This window comes from Carettochelys insculpta, chromosome 1 (assembly GCF_033958435.1).
Source record: "Carettochelys insculpta isolate YL-2023 chromosome 1, ASM3395843v1, whole genome shotgun sequence".
Lineage (NCBI taxonomy): Eukaryota > Metazoa > Chordata > Testudines > Carettochelyidae > Carettochelys > Carettochelys insculpta.
In genome coordinates this window covers 235,602,327-235,622,716 of record NC_134137.1, presented here as the reverse complement: position 1 = coordinate 235,622,716, position 20,390 = coordinate 235,602,327, and the positions used below count along the sequence as shown (strand labels likewise).

General features: G+C 51.4%; 1 protein-coding gene across 1 annotated transcript in view; it reads left to right on the top strand.

Annotated features, from left to right (window-relative positions):
• Positions 1-20,390, top strand: part of LOC142017466 (alpha-2-macroglobulin-like protein 1) — a 60,768-nt gene that overhangs the window by 7,091 nt on the left and 33,287 nt on the right. The window contains exons 8-14 of the mRNA XM_075002343.1: positions 556-670; positions 16,339-16,453; positions 16,906-17,015; positions 17,468-17,635; positions 18,081-18,311; positions 18,934-18,997; positions 19,410-19,555. Coding sequence (XP_074858444.1) covers positions 556-670; positions 16,339-16,453; positions 16,906-17,015; positions 17,468-17,635; positions 18,081-18,311; positions 18,934-18,997; positions 19,410-19,555 — 949 coding nt within the window. The remainder of the gene's footprint in view (positions 1-555; positions 671-16,338; positions 16,454-16,905; positions 17,016-17,467; positions 17,636-18,080; positions 18,312-18,933; positions 18,998-19,409; positions 19,556-20,390) is intronic.

Genomic DNA, 20,390 nt, shown 5'->3' with positions numbered 1-20,390 from the left:
CCTCCAGCTCTTTACAGAGCCAAGTGGGGTGGGGGGAGGAATTGATGAAATTTCACAGCACACTTAGATGACCCCACGTCAGCTGGGGGCTCAAGCAGCAAGGCTGCCTGATTCCCACCTAGTGCCAGGTTGGTCAGTTTCCCCTCACAGAGGCTTTGCAAAGCATCTGTAAGAAAACTGATCTGTAGGGAAACTGATCCCCCCCATGCTAGCTGGGACTCAGGCAGCCTTGCTGCTTGAGCAGTTCTGATCCTTTCCTACACACACTGCAAAGAGCGGGAGAGGGGAAATTGCAAACCTCTCTCGTAAGACTGTAACCTTAACATATGTCAACATGACAGATTTTATTTTAATCTAACCTGTCCCAGACCCTTGAAAGGCCCTGTCAAGGACTGAATTTACAACCCTTGCAAGGGCTTACAAGGCCAGTGCTCTAATCACTGAGCTATTTCCTCTCCTACACATCATACATTGTGGATATCTGTGAAATAAATCAGATCTGGTGATACACTAAAAGACACCCACCCAACAGAAATTTCTGTTTTTCTTACACAGATACACCTATGGGAAAGGTGTACAGGGCAAGATCCATGTGAGCCTGTGCCAGAAGACTTGGTGGTATTTCCAAGGTAGCCAACGACCTCCTCTTTGTCAATACTACACCAACCAGGTGAGTAGAGTTGCCAGATTTTCAATCAGCATATGTGGGACATGAAGCCCCACTAGCAGCCCCAGCTGCAAGAACCCTGGTCAGTGGGGAGCCAGGGGAAGGGGGGCAGGGAATTTCCATAACAAGTCCCACATCCCCCATTTATGCAAAAATGTCCAGTGGGACATTTTTGTGTAAATGAAGGATGCAGAACTTGTCCTGGAAATTCATGACTGCCCCGCAGATTCCAGGATGTCTGGCAACCTTGCCTGGGTGAGCCACTAAGCAAGAACTGAGCCTCACAGAGTGACAACCTTATCCAGCATAAGGTGGCCAAGGAGAAAGGGGTACAATGCAAGGTGTGCTCTTTTTAGGTCTTTCTAGCAATTAAAAATTAATTGAGTGATTAATCATGACTTTTAAAATCACATGATTAATTGTGCTGTTAAAGTAATAGAGAATAATTTATGTAAATATTTGCGTGGCTTTCTGCATTTTTAAATGGTGACTTCAGTTACAACATAGAAAAAGTATACAGTGTTCTATTTATGTTTACTTTTGATTACAAATATTTGCACTGTAAAAATAAACAAAATAATATTTTTCAATTCACCTAATACAAGTGCTGTCATGCAATCATTTTATCATGAAAGTGCAAATTACAAGTGTAAAATTGTGTACAAAAATGAACAGCATTAGAAAATACAACAATGTAAAACTTTAGCTCCTACAAATTCATGAGCCTTACTTCTTGCTCTTAGTTTACATTTGCAGGAAATAATGCTGCCCTGTTTTTATTTGCAATGTCACCTGCCAGTGAAAATAGGCTTTTGAACAGCACTGTGGTAGCTAGCCTTCCAAGATATTTATGTGTCGGAGGTGTTAAAGATTCATATGTCCCCTCCTACTTCAACCACCAGTAGAGAGGGCATGTGTCTTAGCATTGTTATAGGCTGGGGACCGACTGGCTCAGCAGCAGTACGACGGAAAGGGACCTAGGGGTTATGGTGGATGAAAGGCTGGATGTGAGTAAACAGTGTGCCCTTGTAGCCAAGATGGCTAACAGCATACTAGGGTGCATTAGGAGGAGCATTTCGAGCAGATCTAGAGAAGTAGTTTTTGCCCTGTATTTGGCGCTGGTGAAGCCACATGTGGAATATCATGTCCAGTTCGGGCCCCCCAGTATAAACAGGATATGGCTGTACTGGAGCAAGTCAGTGGAGGGCAACAAAAATGAGTAAGGGGCTGGAGCACAAGACCTATGAGGATAGGCTGAGAGATTTGGGCTTGTTTAGTTTACAGAAGAGAAGACTTAGGGGTGATTCAATAGCAGCCTTCAACTTCCTTAAGGGGCTCTCTAAAGAGGAGGGTGAGAAATTGTTTCAGTGGTGTCAAATGGCAGAACAAGGAGTAATGGTCTGAAGCTGAAGAGGGAAAGGTGTAGGTTAGATATTAGGAAAAACTACTTCACCAGGAGGGTGGTGAAGCATTGGAAAGCATTGCCTCTAGGTGGTGGATTCTCCATCCCTCCAGATTTTTAAGTCCCGGCTTGACAGGGTCCTGGCTGGGATGACTTATTTGGGGTTGATCCTGCTTGAAGCAGGGGACTGGACTAGATGACCTCCTGAGGTCCCTTCTAGCCCTAGGATTCTATGATGGCCCATGTTAAAAGAAGTGTTAATTTTCTAATGCAGTTCTTTTTGGTACATAATTCTACATTTGTGAGCTGCACTTTCATGGTACAACGATTGTTCTTCCTCGAGTGTTCCCGTGGGTGCTCCATGATAGGTGTTGGGCTCACCCTGGCGCTGCAGATCGGATCTTTCCAGCAGTTTCTGCCGGACCGCGCATGCGCCGGCGCACGCCGCTCCCTTGCAAGCTCCCGGCCATGTGCGCGATCCAGTCCCTGCCAGTTCCTTCTTTACCGCCATCAGCTGCAGACAGAATCTGCTCAGGCTGCAGCCAGAGTCAGCGTATTTAATGTTTTAAGTGTTTTTAGAGTTTCTTTTCAGTCTTTCAGTCTTTAAGTTAGCTTGTTATTTTTCTTATCGCAAAAAAAAAAAAAAAAAAAAGTATATAAAAGCCTTAGTAACAAGAGGAGCAGCGGAGGCCCGGGGACGTAAGGCCATTAGGCCTCCTGCCGCGGCAGGCTGGGTCCGAGGGGGGAACAAGCACAGAGAAGGTGCTAAGTACCCTATTAACAACTCAAAGACTCACTGCAATGTCCTCTTCAGGATTCAAGAAGTGTGAGTCATGCCGCAAAGCTATGCTGGCCTCCGATGGGCACAGTCAGTGTATTAGGTGCCTGGGGGAATCTCACGTCACCCAAAAATGCTCCTTCTGTGCAAAGCTCACGGCTAGAGCAAGGAGGGACAGAGAAATGCGGCTAAAAATGCTGGTCTTTGACAAGGCCCTCCAGCCAGACATGCCGGAGCGGCCCCAACAAGAGGGACCCGCAGGGGCCCATAAAAGGAAGGCGACTTCCCTCACCCCATCAGTGCAAAAACGGAGGAAGCTCTCACCAACCTGATCCCTGCCGGCAGCCACAGCGAGCGGGACGGGTGCAGCACATAGCCCCCAGCCGCAATCACAGACGAGTGGCGGCGGCGCGGAAGCGCACGTGGCAGAGGCTGAGCCTCCGATAATCAAACAGCCGGCTCGCACCACAGGCAGAGCGGCGGCCAGGCAAGCGCCGGAACTAGCGGCACCGCAGCTAGCGGCACAGACCCCCGGGGTGCCGATGGTGCAGAGCTTGCAGGCACGCGGCCTGCAGGCACCGGGGGAGACCACCCGCGTGGCACCGCAGCGAGGCGTGCCGAGCGCGGCGCTGACAGCGGGCCCAAGATCCCCGGCGCGGAAAGGGGCGGAGTTAGCCCCACAGGGGAGGGGAAAGGCAGTAGAGAAAACCCGGCACCGCAGCCCTTCTCCAGACAGGGCTGCAGGGCTGCTCTCTCTAAGCCCTCCCCTTATGCTGCGAACTCCAGCAAGGAGGCAGGGGTCTCCCCCAGTCTACCCTGAGCCTCCCTCCCCGTTCCTCCAGCCAGCATCACCATGGCTCGGGCCACCCTCGCCTTTTCTGGGATTTGACCCCCTGGAGTACTATCACAAATCAGTCTCACCATTGTCTCAACCACCCAGACGATCTCGCTCCCCCAGACGCCGGGGGTATGCGCCTCGAGAGTGGTCCAGGTCTCCATCCCAGGAACCGTGCCCGTGTTGCCATGGTCGCCCCTATCACGTGGGGCATAGACACCATAGGCATACTCCCAGGGACAGATCCCCCCAGACGTTTCAATATCCCCGAGGGCAATCACGGACGGGGACGGAAACGCAGATATCTCAGGGGGAGTTGATTCTGGAACCCTGAGATTTCCCCTCGCAAGCCTCCAGCGAGAAGATGTATCACCGTCAACAGGACCCAGAGGGATCCAGAGAGGCTTACCCTAGTGGTTCCTCTCTATCCTCCCCCAACGAGGCTCCAGCCCCAGGGGACGTCCACCCCCCGGACGATCTCAAACAGTTCCAAGAGCTGTTTAAAAGGGTGGCCTTTACGCAAGGCATCCAAACAGCAGAGGTGCAGGAGAAGCACCATAAGCTCCTCAAAAACCTGAGACCTCCAGCCTCTTCCAAAATAGCTATTCCGCTCGACGAAGCAATTATGGAGTCTGCTACCACGATATGGCAGACCCCTGCATCCGCTCCGCCTATAAACAAGAGAGCGGATAAGAAATACTTCGTCCCGGCGAAGGGCATGGAGTTCCTGTTCAGTCACCCACAACCAAATTCTCTGGTGGTGGAATCGTCTCAACAGAGGTCGAAAACTTCTCAGTACAAGACAGGGGGAACGGACAAAGATGCCAAGAAGCTAGAGTTATTCGGCAGAAAGGTCTACTCCTCCTCTACCCTACTGTTGAGAATGGCAAATTATGCAGCACACCTAGCGAACCATAACTTTGACAATTACTCCAGGCTGACTTCCCTCATGGACTCGCTTCCAGAGGATAAGAAGCCGGTGCTGAAGGCCATCGTGCAGGAAGGCTACACAGCCTCGAGGACAGGAGTTCAGATTGCCCTGGACGTAGCAGATACGGCGGCACGCTCAACAGCTAAGGCAGTGGTCATGTGCAGGGAACCCTAGCTTCAGACATCGGGTATCCCGAGGGATCTGCAGGCGAAGATCATTGATCTCTCCTTTGACACACAGAAGTTGTTTGCTGAATCAACTGATTCGGTCCTTCATTCCAGTAAGGACTCAAGGGCTACTCTCAGAACCTTGGGGATTTATACCCCTCCATACAGGAAGAAAAAGTATTACCCTCAGCAAAGACGATACCCGTATCAACCCCAGCGTGCTCACTACCAAAGGGGCTGCGAGCAAGGGCGGCATCAACAGCACCAACAGTACAGAACTCCCAGGCGACGTTCCCAACAGAGCCGTGCATCCTCGGGGCAGGGCCAAAGGCAACAAGTTTGACGGACAGATCGAGGGCTGCACTATCGCTACCATCACGCAACGTCATCCAAAGCTAATGTTCCATCATCGCCTCCAACCATTCTACGCCCAGTGGCAAAAGATCACCACAGACAAATGGGTACTGGAGATCATAGCCATGGGTTACGTGATCCCCTTCCAGTTGCTCCCACCGCCATGACCTCCACCCAGGCCCCATCTAAAGGACGCCTCCCATGAAGTGAGACTCAAGCAGGAGGTGGACCATCTTATGCTTATAGGGGCTGTGGAAAGAGTGCCGGAGCAACTCCAAGGGAAAGGGTTCTATTCAAGATACTTCCTTACAGAGAAAAAAACAGGAGGCTGGAGGCCCATCCTAGATCTTCGAGGCCTCAGTCGGTACTTGCGCAAACAACGCTTTCGGATGATCACAGTCGCCTGTATACTTACGGCACTGGACGATGGAGATTGGTTCGCAGCCCTCGACTTACAAGACGTGTATTTCCATATAACAATCCACCCGGCTCACAGACGTTTTCTCCGGTTTATGGTCGGCAAAGAACATTTCCAGTACAAGGTTCTGCTGTTTGGCCTCTCCTCGGCCCCCAGAGTATTTACCAAGACCCTGGCAGTGGTGTCAGCCTACCTGCACAGACAGGGGGTGTTTGTATTCCCATATCTGGACGACTGCCTACTGAAAGGGGCCTCAAAGGAAGAGGTACTATGCATGATACGCGTTACAGCAGGCACGTTCTCTTCTCTGGGCCTGGTCATCAACCTGGCGAAGCCAAAGATCGACCCCGCACAGGACATAGAGTTCACAGGGGCACGCATAAACTCCATCACAGCAAGGGTTTATCTACCAGATGCCCGCTTTCGCGCCATTGGTTCCCTCATACAAGTTATCACCTTCAGCCCCACGGTGCCGGTTCTAACGTGCTTACAGCTGCTACACCATATGGCAGCAGCAACGTTCGTAGTACAGAACGCCAGATTGCATATGCGCAGCATGCAGCACTGGCTGGCGAGCGTCTACAAACCGGCAGCACACACCGTCCGCAGGGTGGTGTCGCCCACGACAGAGGTGCGCATATCCCTGCAATGGTGGGTGAACCTCAAGAACATGCTAACAGGGGTACCCTTTCATCAACCACAAATATCTATCTTTCTCACCACCGACGCCTCCCACATAGGGTGGGGAGCACACATGGGCGAAAAGGTGACGCAGGGACTGTGATCCCCTACGGAACAGTCACTGCACATAAATATACTGGAGCTCAGAGCAGTGTTCAATGCCTGCAAACACTTTCGAGACCATATACAAGGCAAAGTAGTTGGGATCAGTACAGACAATACCTCCACCATGTTTTATATAAATTGACAAGGAGGAGCTCGGTCCCGTGCCTTATGTGCGGAAGCAGTCCGCCTGTGGAACTGGTGCATCGCCAACAATATAACTTTGAAAGCCTCGTATTTACCAGGCGCTCACAACGTGCAGGCAGACCAGTTGAGCAGGCACTTTGCACTCACACACGAGTGGCAGATCCGTTCCGATCTGCTACGACCAATTTTTCATGCATGGGGGTTTCCCCAGATAGACTTGTTTGCCACTCATCGCAACAAGAAGTGCCCACAATACTGCTCCAGGGCAGGACTGGGACGGGGGTCCCTGGGGGACGCATTCGTGATCTCGTGGAAGGGCCCCCTGCTCTACGCATTTCCTCCCACAGTGCTGATCCACAAAGTCTTGCAGAAAGCCAGGAGAGAGAGAGCCCGCATGATCCTAGTAGTCCCAGCTTGGGATCGACAGCAATGGTTCCCCTTACTCCTGCTCATGTCGGACCGCCCACCGATGCCCCTTCCGGTGGCGCCGGACCTGCTCACGCAAGCCCAGGGGTCTATAGTGCACCCACACCCTGGAGGCCTGCGACTGCAAGCATGGTTAATCCATGGCTCAGCTCCCTAGAGAGCGCATGTACGGAGGGAGTGCAACAAGTCCTAGAAAGTAGCAGAAGGACTTCCACCAGGAAGACCTACAAGCAGAAATGGACTCGATTCACTGCATGGTGTTCTACCAAGCAATTAGCTCCCCTTGCTGTGCCTATACCTGTAATATTAGAATACTTACTGGACCTCAAGAGAGGCGGACTCTCCCTATCCTCGTTGAAGGTCCACCTTGCCGCTATATCGGCTTTCCGACATGAAGAGGAAGGGCCCACGGTGTTCGCCCATCCCATGGTTACCAGGTTCCTGAAGGGGCTGGTAAACCTGTACCCCCCTCGGAAACCGCTTCCACCTTCGTGGAGCTTGGACCTGGTGCTTAACGCGCTAACGGGACCACCGTTTGAACTCTTAGCCACCGTTTACCTCCGTCTCCTTACGATAAAGACAACCTTGCTTCTTGCAATCACGTCAGCTCTCAGGGTGAGCGAGCTCACGGCAGTTATGGCAACGCCACCCTGCACAGTATTTTCAAAGGAGGCGGTAACCTTACGGCTGCATCCAGCCTTTGTTCCGAAAGTTTCTTCAGAGTTTCATATTAACGAACCTATAGTCTTACCCTCGTTTTATCTAAAGCCTCATAACTCCAACAAAGAGGCGCACCTACACCTCCTGGATGTGAGGAGGACGCTGGCTTCTTATATAGACAGGACTAAGTCCTTCCGAAAAATGGATAGACTCCTAGTCTCTCTCGCTCCCAGATCAAAAGGAGAAGGTCTCTCTTCGCAGAGAATCTCGAAGCACATCGTATCCTGTATAAAAATGTGCTACGAACTTAGAAAGACTCCTTTACTGGCCCCGCCTAGGGCTCACTCCACCAGGGCGGTGGCGGCATCAACAGCCTTTTTCAAGGGCATTGCGCTAAAAGACATCTGCAGAGCGGCGACATGGTCATCCTATGACACCTTCGCCAAGCATTATGCCCTACACAGGGTATTCCAAGAGGATACCCATCTCTCGACAGCAGTCCTTTCAGGGGCAAGCTGCACATAACCCGATTACCCACCTCCTATCTTGGGTTACTGCTGGGTAGTCACCTATTGTGGAGCACCCACGGGGACACTCGAGGAAGAAAGAGAAGTTACTCACTGTAGTAACGATGGTTCTTCAAGATGTGTCCCCATGGGTGCTCCACCACCCGCCCATCCTCCCCGCTTCGGATCTCTGTTTAGTGTTTTTCAGGAGCATCCGAGGCGGTTGGTCAAGGAACTGGCAGGGACCTGATCGCGCACGTGGCCGGGAATGCACAAGGGAGCGGCATGCGCTAGCGCATGCGCGGTCCGGCAGAAACTGCTGGAAAGATCCGTTCTTCTTCGAGTGTCCCCGTGGGTGCTCCACAATAGGTGACGGGCTTGCCCGGTGCCGCAGATCGGATCTTCCAAGCAGTTTCTGCCGGACCACGCATGCGCCGGCACGCGCCGCTCCCTTGCGCGCTCCTGGCCATGTGCGCGATCCGGTCCCCGCCAGTTTCTCTTAACCGCCGTCGGCTGCAGACGGAATCCGACTAGGCTAAGGCCAAATAGCGTATTCAACGACTTTATCTGTTTTTCTTTGAAGTTTTTTCAGGTACTTAGGCTACTACAAGTTAGCCGGTTGTTATTTTGCAAAAAAAAACAACAAAAAAACAACAACAAACAAACTGCGAGCGGGACAGCTTCAGTCCAGTCCCAGTAACAAGCACCGGAGGCCAGGAGCTACGGCCATCAGCCCTCCTGCTGAGGCAGGCCATCGGACGGGGAAAACAGCACAAAGAAGGTGCTAAGTACCCGCTTAAAAACTCAAAGACTCACCAACAATGTCCTCTTCAGGCTTTAAAAAATGTGAGTCCTGCCGAGAGGCGATGCCAGCGTCCGATGGGCACAGTCTATGCATAAGGTGCCTGGGGGAGTCCCATGTGGCACAGAAATGCGCCTTCTGTGCTAAATTAACAACCAGAGCACGGAGAGACAGGGAGATGCGGATTAAAATGCTGCTTCTTGATAAGGCCCTCCAGCCAGACGTGCCGGAGCGGCCGCAGCAGGAGGGACCCTCCGGGGCCCTTAAAAGGAAAGCTGCCTCCCTCACTCCATCAGCGCAAAAACGGAGGAAAGTCTCTCCAGCCCGATCCCTGCTGGCAGCAACAGTGAGCGGGACGGGAGGAGCAAGCAGCCCCCAGCCACAGCAACAGCTGATCGGCGGCGGCACGGAGAGCCACGTGGAAGCGGCTCAGCCTCCGATAATCAGCCAGCCGCCCCGCACCGCAGGCAGGGCGGCGGCTAAACAAGCGCCGGTACCGGCGGCACTGCAGGCAGTGGCACCGACCCCCAGGGAACCAGCGGTGCAGAGCGTGCAGGCACGTAGCCTGCAGGCGCAGAAGGACACCGCACGTGCGGCACCGCCTTCGAGCGTGCCTAGCACGGTGCCGACGGGGCCGGGATCCCCCGCGCGTCAGGGGGCGGAGTTACCTCCTCCAGGGAGGGGGAAGGCTGCACACAAGAGGAGGCATTGCAGCCCGTCTCCGGACAGGGCTGTGGAGCTGCTTTCTCACAGCCCTCCGCTCATGTTGCAGACTCCAACCGGAAGGCGGGGTCCCCCCTAGCCTACCCGGAGCCCCCTTCTCCATTTTTACAACCAGCCTCACCATGACTGGCACCACCTTCACCCTTCCTGGGGTTTGAACCGCTGGACTATTATGCGAAATCGCTCTCTCCAGTGTCTCGACGATCTCCCTCCCCCAGACGCAGAGGGTACACACCAAGGGAGTGGTCTAGGTCACCTTCCCAAGAACAGTGCCTATACTGCCATGGTCGCCCCTACCACGCGGGGCATAGACACCATCGGCTATCTACTAGGGAAAGATCCCCACAGACTATCTCGTACCCCCGAGGGCAATTGCGACCGGGGACAGAGACTCAAGCATCTCAGGGGGGACTGGTCATGGAACCCCGAGATTTTCCCTCGCAAACCTCCAGCGAGAGGGTGTACCATCACCAGCAGGAACCGGAAGGGTCCAGAGAGACGTACCCCAGCGGTTCCTCGCTCTCCTCCCCGGACGAGGCTACGGCCCTGGGGGACGTCCATCCTACGGACGATCTCAAACAGTTTCAGGAGCTGTTTAAGAGGGTGGCCTTCACGCAAGGCATCCAGACAGCAGAGGTGCAAGAGAAACACCATAAGCTCCTCAAAAATTTGAGACCTCCGGCCTCCTCCAGAGTAGCAATACCGCTTGATGAAGCGATCTTAGAGTCCGCCACTACGATATGGCAGACCCCTGCAACTATTCCGCCTGTCCAAAAGAGAGCGGATAAGAAATACTTCGTGCCGGCGAAGGGCATGGAGTTCCTGTTTAGCCACCCACAGCCAAACTCCTTGGTGGTGGAGTCCTCGCAACAAAGATCAAGAACATCTCAATTCAGGACAGGGGGAACAGACAAAGATGCCAAGAAGCTAGAGCTGTTCGGCAGAAAGGTCTACTCCTCCTCCACTTTAACGTTGCGAATGGCAAATTACGCAGCGCACTTAACGAACCATAATTTTGACAACTATTCCAGGTTAACCTCCCTCATGGACTCGCTTCCAGAGGACAAAAAGCCGGTCCTCAAGGCCATAGTGCAAGAAGGCTACGCGGCTGCGAGGACGGGAGTTCAGATTGCTTTGGACGTTGCGGACACAGCAGCACGTTCCACAGCAACCGCAGTGGTGATGCGAAGGGAGTCCTGGCTCCAGACCTCGGGTATACCGAGGGATCTGCAGGCGAAGATAGTTGACCTTCCCTTCGACTCGCAGAAGCTGTTTGCTGAATCAACTGACTCGGTCCTTCATTCCAGTAAAGATTCAAGAGCCACACTCAGGACCCTGGGGATTTACACCCCTCCATACACAAAGAAAAGGTACTACCCTCAGCAAAGGCGGTACCAGTACCAGCAACAGCGCCCCCAGTATCACAGGGGTTACGAGCAAGGGCGACATCAACAGCACCAGCAGTACAGAACTCCCAGGCGACGCTCACAACAGAGCCGGGCGTCCTCGGGGCGGGGCCAAAGGCCACAAGTTTGACATACAGATCCAGGGCTGCGCCATCACTACCATCGCACAAGGTCATCCGAAGCGACTATTCCACCATCGCCTCCGACCATTCTACGACCAGTGGCAAAGGATCACCACAGACAAATGGGTGCTGGAGATCATAGCCACGGGGTATGCCATCCCCTTCCAGTCGCTCCCACCGTCACGACCTCCACCCAAGCCCCACCTCCAGGAGGCCTCCCATGTAGCGAGGCTCAGGCAGGAGGTGGACCATCTCATGCTCATAGGGGCAGTGGAAACAGTGCCGGAGCAACTGCAAGGGAAAGGGTTCTACTCCAGGTATTTCCTCACGGAGAAAAAGACAGGAGGCTGGAGGCCCATCTTAGACCTTCGCGGCCTCAACAGGTACCTGCGCAAGCAACGTTTTCGGATGACCACGATCGCCTCCATCCTTACAGCACTGGACGATGGAGACTGGTTCGCAGCCCTCGATTTACAAGACGCGTACTTCCACATAACCATCCATCCGGCTCACCGGCGATTCCTCCGGTTCATGGTAGGCAACGAACACTTCCAATACAAGGTCCTACCGTTTGGCCTCTCCTCGGCCCCCAGAGTCTTCACCAAGACCTTGGCAGTGGTGTCAGCCTACCTGCACAGACAGGGGGTATTTATTTTCCCGTATCTGGACGACTGCCTGCTCAAAGGGACCTCGAAAGGGGAGGTTCTGCGCATGATACGCGTCACAGCAAACACGTTCTCCTCACTTGGCCTGGTTATCAATCTGGCAAAATCACAAATAGACCCCACACAGGACATAGAGTTCATAGGGGCTCGCATAAACTCGGTTACAGCGAGAGTATACCTACCAGAGGCTCTCTTTCGAGCCATCGGTTCCCTCGTGCAAGTCATCACCTTCAGCCCTACGGTGCCGGTCTTGACGTGCTTGCAGCTGCTGGGCTACGTGGCAGCGGCGACGTTTGTAGTGCAGAACGCCAGGTTACACATGCGCAGCATGCAGCACTGGCTGGCGAGGGTATACAAACCGGCAGTACACACCGTTCACAGGGTGGTGTCGCCCACAGCCGGGGTGCGCAAATCCCTGCAATGGTGGGTAAACCCCAGGAACTTGCTAACAGGGGTACCCTTCCACCAGCCGCAAATATCGGTTTTTCTCACTACAGATGCCTCCCTCATAGGGTGGGGAGCGCACATGGGCGAAGAGGTGACTCAAGGACTGTGGTCACCCACGGAACAGTCACTACACATCAATGTACTGGAGCTCAGAGCAGTGTTCAACGCCTGCAAACACTTTCGAGACCACATACAAGGCAAAGTCGTCGGGATCAGTACAGACAATACCTCCACCATGTTTTATATAAACAGGCAAGGAGGAGCTCGATCCCGTGCCTTATGCGCGGAAGCAATCCGCTTATGGGACTGGTGCATCGCCCACGATATAATCTTGAAAGCCTCATACTTGCTGGGTGCGCACAACGTGAAGGCAGACCAGCTGAGCAGGCGTTTTGCGCTCACACACGAGTGGCAGATCTGTCCCGATCTGCTACGGCCGATTTTCCACGCATGGGGTTTTCCCCAAATAGATCTGTTTGCCACTCAGCACAACAAGCAGTGCCCACGATTCTGCTCCAGGGCAGGACTGGGATGGGGGTCCCTGGGGGACGCGTTTGCGATCCCGTGGGGGGGCCCCCTGCTTTATGCGTTTCCTCCCACAGTGCTGATCCACAAAGTTTTGCAAAAAGCCAGGAGGGAAAGGGCCCGGATGATCCTGATAGTCCCAACGTGGGATCGCCAACAATGGTTCCCCCTACTCCTGTGCATGTCGGACCGTCCACCGATGCCTCTTCCGGTGGCGCCGGATCTGCTCACGCAAGCCCAGGGGTCCATAGTGCATCCGCACCCCCAAAGCCTGCAACTGCAAGCGTGGTTCATCCATGGCTCAGCTCCCTAGAGAGCACATGCACAGTGGGAGTACAGCAAGTCCTAGAAAGTAGCAGGAGGACTTCCACTAGGAAGACCTACAAACAAAAATGGACTCGCTTCACGGCTTGGTGTTCTACCAAACAGCTGGCCCCCCTTTCGGTGCCTATACCTACAATTCTAGAGTACTTACTGGACCTCAAGAGAGGAGGACTCTCGCTATCCTTGTTAAAGGTCCACCTTGCCGCCATCTCGGCGTTTAGACATGAGGAGGAAGGGCACACGGTGTTCGCCCACCCTATGGTTACCAGGTTCCTCAAAGGGTTGGTAAACCTCTACCCCCCTCGGAAACCGATTCCACCTTCGTGGAACTTGGACCTGGTGCTTACCACGCTGATGGCACCACCGTTCGAGCCCTTGGCCACGGTTCCCCTCCTCCTCCTTACAATAAAGACGACCTTTCTTCTTGCAATTACGTCAGCTCGTAGGGTGAGCGAGCTCGTGGCAGTCATGGCAACGCCACCCTGCACTGTTTTTTCCAAGGAGGCGGTAACCATACGGCTGCATCCAGCCTTTGTTCCCAAAGTTTCTTCCGAGTTTCACATCAACGAACCTATTGTTCTACCCTCGTTTTATCCAAAGCCTCATAACTCCAATGAAGAGGTGCGCCTACACCTCCTGGCCGTGAGGAGGGCACTAGCCTTCTACGTAGACAGGACCAAGTCCTTCCGGAAAACGGATAGACTCCTAGTCTCCCTCGCTCCCAAATCGAAAGGAGAGGGTCTCTCCTCGCAGAGAATCTCGAAGCACATTGTATCCTGCATAAAAATGTGCTGCGAGCTCAAAAAGACTCCTTTATCGGCCACTCCCAGGGCTCATTCCACCAGGGCGGTGGCGGCATCAACAGCCTTTTTCAAGGGCGTTGCGTTAAAAGACATTTGCAGAACGGCGACCTGGTCATCCTACGACACCTTCGCCAAACATTACGCCCTTCACAGGGTATTCCAAGAGGATACCCGTCTCTCTGCAGCGGTCCTCTCGGGGACAAGCTGCACATAATCCGATTACCCACCTCCTATCTTGGGTTACTGCTGGGTAGTCACCTATTGTGGAGCACCCACGGGGACACTCGAAGAAGAAAGAGAAGTTACTCACCGTAGTAACGGTGGTTCTTCGAGATGTGTCCCCGTGGATGCTCCACTACCCGCCCATCCTCCCCGCTTCGGATCTCTGTTAGTTTTTTGCAGGGGCACCCGAGGCGGTTGGTCGAGGAACTGGCGGTGACCGGATCGCGCACATGGCCAGGAGCGCGCAAGGGAGTGGCGCGCGCCGGCGCATGCGCGGTCTGGCAGAAACTGCTTGGAAGATCCAATCTGCGGCGCCGGGCAAGCCCGTCACCTATTGTGGAGCACCCACGGGGACACATCTCGAAGAACCACCGTTACTACGGTGAGTAACTTCTCTATCTGCGGCACCGGGGCGAGCCCGATACCTATCATGGAGCACCCACGGGGACACATCTCGAAGAACCATCGTTACTACGGTGAGTAACTTCTCTATTTACAACTCAATAAAACAATGTAAAACTTTCATGCCTATAAGTTCAACATTCCTACTTCTTGTTCATCCAGTTGATCAAGCATGTTTGTTAAACATTTGTATGAGATGAACTGAAAAATACTGTTTCTTTTGTTAATCATTTCAAAAATGCAAATATTCATAATTAAAAATAATAGTATAACTTGGCAATGTGCAATCTACACTAGTGAGTGGGCTGCATGAATGGCCTCCTCTCCTCTCACGTGTGGCCTCCTGTCATAACCACTATGTTCTCCAGGGATAGGGTAGTTTGGGGGTGGGATAGCTCAGTGGTTTGAGCATTGGCCTGCTAAACTCAGGGTTATGAGCTCCATCCTTGAGGAAGCCATTTAGGGATTGGGGCAAATAGAGGTCAGGGATGATGCTTGGTCCTGCCAAGAGAGCAGGGGACTAGACTAGATGACCTCCTGAGGTCCCTTCCATCTCTAGGAGATGTGCATCTCCAACTGTATAGTTTTGCCAACTGCATGTGTGTACCTAGAATTGGAGAGGTGACTGAAACGTAGTTGCACTTCCATTGGATGCAAAGGGAGAGCATGGCTATCACACTCAGCATTGAGTGCAACCAACATGCACCTCACTTCACATGCCCTTGTCTTACATGCATGTCACTTTAGTGATAGGGGTAGGAAAATACTATGCAGATGGAAATCAGCAGAATCTGGCAACCCTGGCATGGGCAAAGTAAACAAAGTGTCTCATGGGTCATATATAGAAACCCAAAGGGCTGTGTAAAGCCCTCAGGTCACAGGTTGCCCTCCACTGATATAAAATAAGCACTGCACTCTTTGTGGTCTGTGTTGTATTGAAATAAATATATTTGAAATATAGAAAATTAATAATTTTCAAGATATTCTATTATTATTTAACAGTGCCATTTAATAGCAATTAAGTGCAATTAACTTTGTAAAGCCTAGTTAAATTTGAGTTAATCATATGAGTTCACTGTGACTGACAGCCTTACTTATTTTTAATTGATTTCACCCATGCCTGTGTTTCCCGCTGGCCCCATAACTTGTTGCCTTTTGCCTTTACTGTTCTTGCTAATAATCTCGGCAGCTGTGCCTTATTTGACACTTCATCCCTAGTGGATTCTCTTTTTTAACCTTTCCTGTTTTATGGGAGTTTTCCCACTGAATCATTTTCGAGTTAAGGTAACACATATTAACAGAAAGCCCAAGAAGCCTTTTAAGAGGAGCAACTGAATAGATTCATTTTCAGAGAGGCCTTTTCGCCACAAAAAGAACACCCTCAACACTGACAACTCTTTCCTCCCCCAAAACTGCCAGACAACCGACTGCCCATCTCTCCCTCGCTCTCTGTCTCTGATGCTGAGATCTGGCCACTGCTGTCACCATGTCATGTTGTGCAGGGGTGCAGACAGACACAAAGGCTCAGCACCACGTGCTTACAACAGCAACATTTTAGTGAGACTTTTACCTCAATAACTTCCGAAGTGCATCTGCTGACATAGTGCCCTAACAAGACTGGTGTGTCTGCAGCCCCACTGCAATAGTTATCGTGCTAGCTTGAGCAATGTGGACACTCCCTCAAAGTGCCTTGCAGCAGTGAGCAGGCTGAGCTCCCTAGGAGCAGGGGTTCTGTTTTGACACATGATCATTTCATGACCCCTGTCCCCTCCTGCAGCGCTGTGCTATCCCAGCACCAATCACCCGGCTCTCTTTTTCTTCAGATGGATAAGATGGGCTGCTTCTCCACATCTGTGAATCTGTCTGTCTTCAACCGGATCTCCTCTGAGTACCGCAGCAACATAGATGCAGTGGCCACAGTGGTAGAAGATGGCACAGGTAACCTCAGAGAGTATCGGAAAGACACAAGTATTATCAGGGACATCAAAGATTGTGAGCTCTGTTCTTAATCCTTTGTGGACACTGAAGTACAGACTCACAGGAAGCTCTGGGACTGGTTCTTCTAAGAGCCCAAAGGAGGTTCTATGGTCCCATCTCACTGGTTAGGCACTGAAACTGGAAGCTCATAAGACATGTTCTGTATTTCCAAAGAGCCACTGTGGTCTGGTCTCACAGTGTGTCACCAACAGCTATAGCCATCTATAAGTAGGAGGGAAGACCAGATAGCCAAGATCCTCTAAGCACCATCTCACGAGGGCATATAAAGTGTCTGCATGTTTGTGTCACCCAAGGGCCCACTCTGTAGTGGAATTGCCCCACAGGATGATTGTTGGTTCCCTGTCTCCCTCCATCCCTTGCTCCTTCCCATCTCTTCTGTCCCTTTCATTCAGAGGTGCAGTTCAATGCCTCCCGCAGCTTCTTCATCTCCAGGACATCTGGGACAGCCACGTTTGAGGACGTTAATCCTTATTACTACACAGGAGAGAGCTACAGTGGGAAGGTAATTCTTAACCATCCAGAAACTACAGCAGAAATGATGTTCTTCCAGCTGTGTCTCCTCACCTTGTTCTGCCATCAACACAAGCTCTGGGACTCCATAGAAACCGAATAATTCCCAGACTAAACATTTGGTTCAGGCGGGGTAAAGACTGAGGCATCAATCTGTGGTTTAAGGGTAAAATAAAAAAGCTCTGTACCATAAAGTTAGTTACTCTAAATAAATAGAAAAAAGACCCAGGGACTAAGACTCCGGGGGGTTCAGAGGTAGACCTCAAAGAAACTTCAAATGTGGAAGTTTGGAATTTCGTAGGCCAGGCTCCCAAGCAACACTGGGATGAGTCTGTGTGCTGACTCTGCACATGGCAGATGTAGTGATTCAGGTTAAGAAGGAGCTGGAGATTGTGTGTGTTCATGAAACTGATTTGTATTCCTCTCCTTTCATGTGGTTCTCAGATTAAAATTGTCGATCACGAAGGCAATGCACTGAATAACACACAAGTTTACCTTATAGTAAGCTACAGTAGGCTGCGGTTTAACCAGACATATGTCACAGATGACTCTGGGAGAGCTTCCTTTGAGCTGAACACAGATGCTTGGAATGGCACTTCAATCTCGTTGGAGGTAAGTGGAGAATTTTTGTGGAGTCAAGGACTATCACAGCTTTCCAGAACCAGGTATTGCTCTGCATTTGTCTGGCCCCAGCCAGCTCTAATGAAGAACCACACTTTGGATTTGCACCACCTCTAGATATTCCAGTTCTTGGCATCCCAACAAATAGCTCCTCTGGCATACATTATTCCTAAACTATGGATCTTTGTTATGTAGTCCTCAACTCCTCGCATAATTGCTCAAACCCAACCTGCTACTGTTCCAGCTGTGAGCTTCCCTCGTTATGTGGGAGCAAGTTAGTAGGTAGTGTAGCTCCTTTCAATACTGTGGATTTACAATGGGGTTGAATTTGACCAAGGATCTGTAGGTCATGTCTAGGATCTTGACTCCCCCTAATCCCGGAATCTCTCTCATCTGATGTACTTACCCAGAGAGCTCATTGTTTATTTTCTGACAGGGAAGATTCCAGCTTCAGGACCTAGCATACGTGCCAGGGACAGTCCATGTGTACTACCAGAATGCCTACCACTTCATACAGCCATTGTACACCACTGCCAAGAGCTTCCTCAGGATCATACGTGTGCCAGGAACAATGCCCTGTGGCAAAAACGAAAGGGTGCAGGTGGACTTCAGAATTTACCAGGAAGACCTGAGTCATGGCTACAAGAGTGTGGATTTTTCCTATTATGTGAGTTGCTAGGGAAATGCGAGGGGGTGACAGTGATGGAGTAAAAATGTTGGATCAGGAACCCTTAGAGGTTGTGCTGGCACAGAACAGAGAATGGCAGCATCAGCTACACACACACACACACACACTCCCTGCTCATGTTCCTCAGCTCTACATTTGAGAATCTACCTATATTGGGATGAGAGGGAAGCTTGACATCCAGAGCCCAACCAGTCCTTGGTCTCTGTGCTGAGCTGCCCAGGGTAGTGGCCATTTATGTAATATTTCTCTTTATTCAACATAGCAACTGGGCCGTTAGGAACAGGGCCACTTAAATAATTTCATAGAGTCCGTCAGTCAGCTGTCAAATGGGAGGGACTCTTGCTCACAAAGCAGCATGGAGCAGATCAGAACTATTGCCTGACACGTATAAGTTTTCATATCCCAGTCTCTGTATCTCCCTGAGCTCCTTGCTCTCTCTGCACAGAAGCTTGATTTTAGCTGGTGCCATGGAAGGTGAAAGGCTCTGCATCCCGCTTACCGTCTGCAGAGATTCTGGTCTGTGTAGTACTGTCATACTATGGACCATAGTTCTGGCATTTCCTGGCCCTTCTGTAATGCCTCTTTCTCTCTCCTCCCTCAGGTCACTGGGAAAGTGGGAATTGTTCTGTCAGGTCAGAAGACTTTCTTGGTTAAATCATCTAAGAGTAAGTGTGGGCACCTTTTACACAGTGGCCATTCTGTGCTCTGCTGTGTCCCCTCAGTTTCAGCCCCATGATGTATATATGCCCTGTAGGGTAATTTTGGGAATCTCACTGCTTGCAAGACTGATGTCCAATGAGCTGCTGCTCTGAGCCCCTCTCAGGTGATGGTTAGAGACAGGGAGATTCTCTGGGATATCAAAGCAGGAGGAGTCCCTGAGGACACTGATTGTCTCATGGGCCTTTCTGGAATCTCCTTGGTTCTGCCTAACCCAACTCCATGTGACAGGGGCCCAGAGAAAGGGGGCAAGACGGCACAGGAAGGGTGATGGCAAAAGGGACAGATCTTGCTATGTTTGGTAATGGAAACATCCCCTTCTTTTCCTCTCTCTTTGTCCCTCTCCCCTCCCCCATCCAGTGATGACAGGCACCTTCTTCATCCCTCTGGTCTTCAACTCTGACTATGCCCCAGCTCCCACCATTGTAGTTTATGTCATCTTCCCCACTGGAGCAATCATAGCTGATAGTGCCCCTTTCAAGGTCTCCATGTGCTTCAAAAATGAGGTAGGACTCGTGGCTGCGGGCTGTGGGTTCATGGGTGTGTGTGTCTGGGGAAACAATGCAACAAGGTTATTATGAGGGTGTGAAGAATAGATAAATATGGGAGGCCATGTGCAACTCAGAGGCTGGGGTAGTGAGTCACAGGGAGTGTGGGGACTTGGATCTATCTGTCAGTGTGTGGTTCTTGAGGAGGCCTTAGGGGAAGAGTAGCTGACAAGGAGGCTTTTACCCTCTGCTCAGAAAGATCTGAGATCTGTGACCCTTTTAATGTCTTTTGGAATCAAGTTCCTCAACCACCACAAGCTGAGAGAGCCTATGTCCTGCACCCACAAGTCTCACACCTGAGGACTGACGGGTAGCTCCATTGTTCCACAGGAACTGAGCTGTCATGGGGTGCTATGATCAGGCAGGGTGAGCAAGTGCTTTAGGACAGAGGTTCTCAGCTACAGGTAGTTATGCCCTGGGGGGTTTGCAGAGGTCTGTCAGGGGTACATTAACTCATCTATATATTTGCCTAGTTTTACCACAGGCAACATAAAAAGCACCAGTGAAGTCAGTACACAGTAAAACCTCATATAGACAATGACTTGTTTATAGTGCTCTAGATTCTGTACACTGAAATGTGAGTGCAACGGTTAAATTCCCACTAACTTTATTTATAAGAATATTGTAGAAATGAGGAAATAAATGTTTTTCGGTACTAGTGTATTGTGACACTTCTGGTTTTTGTGTTTGATTTTGCATGTCAGTAGTTTTTAAGTGAGATGAAATTGAGGGGATAGGCAAGAAAAATCAAAAGCTTGAGCGACGCTGCTTTAGGAACACTAGGCCAGTCCCA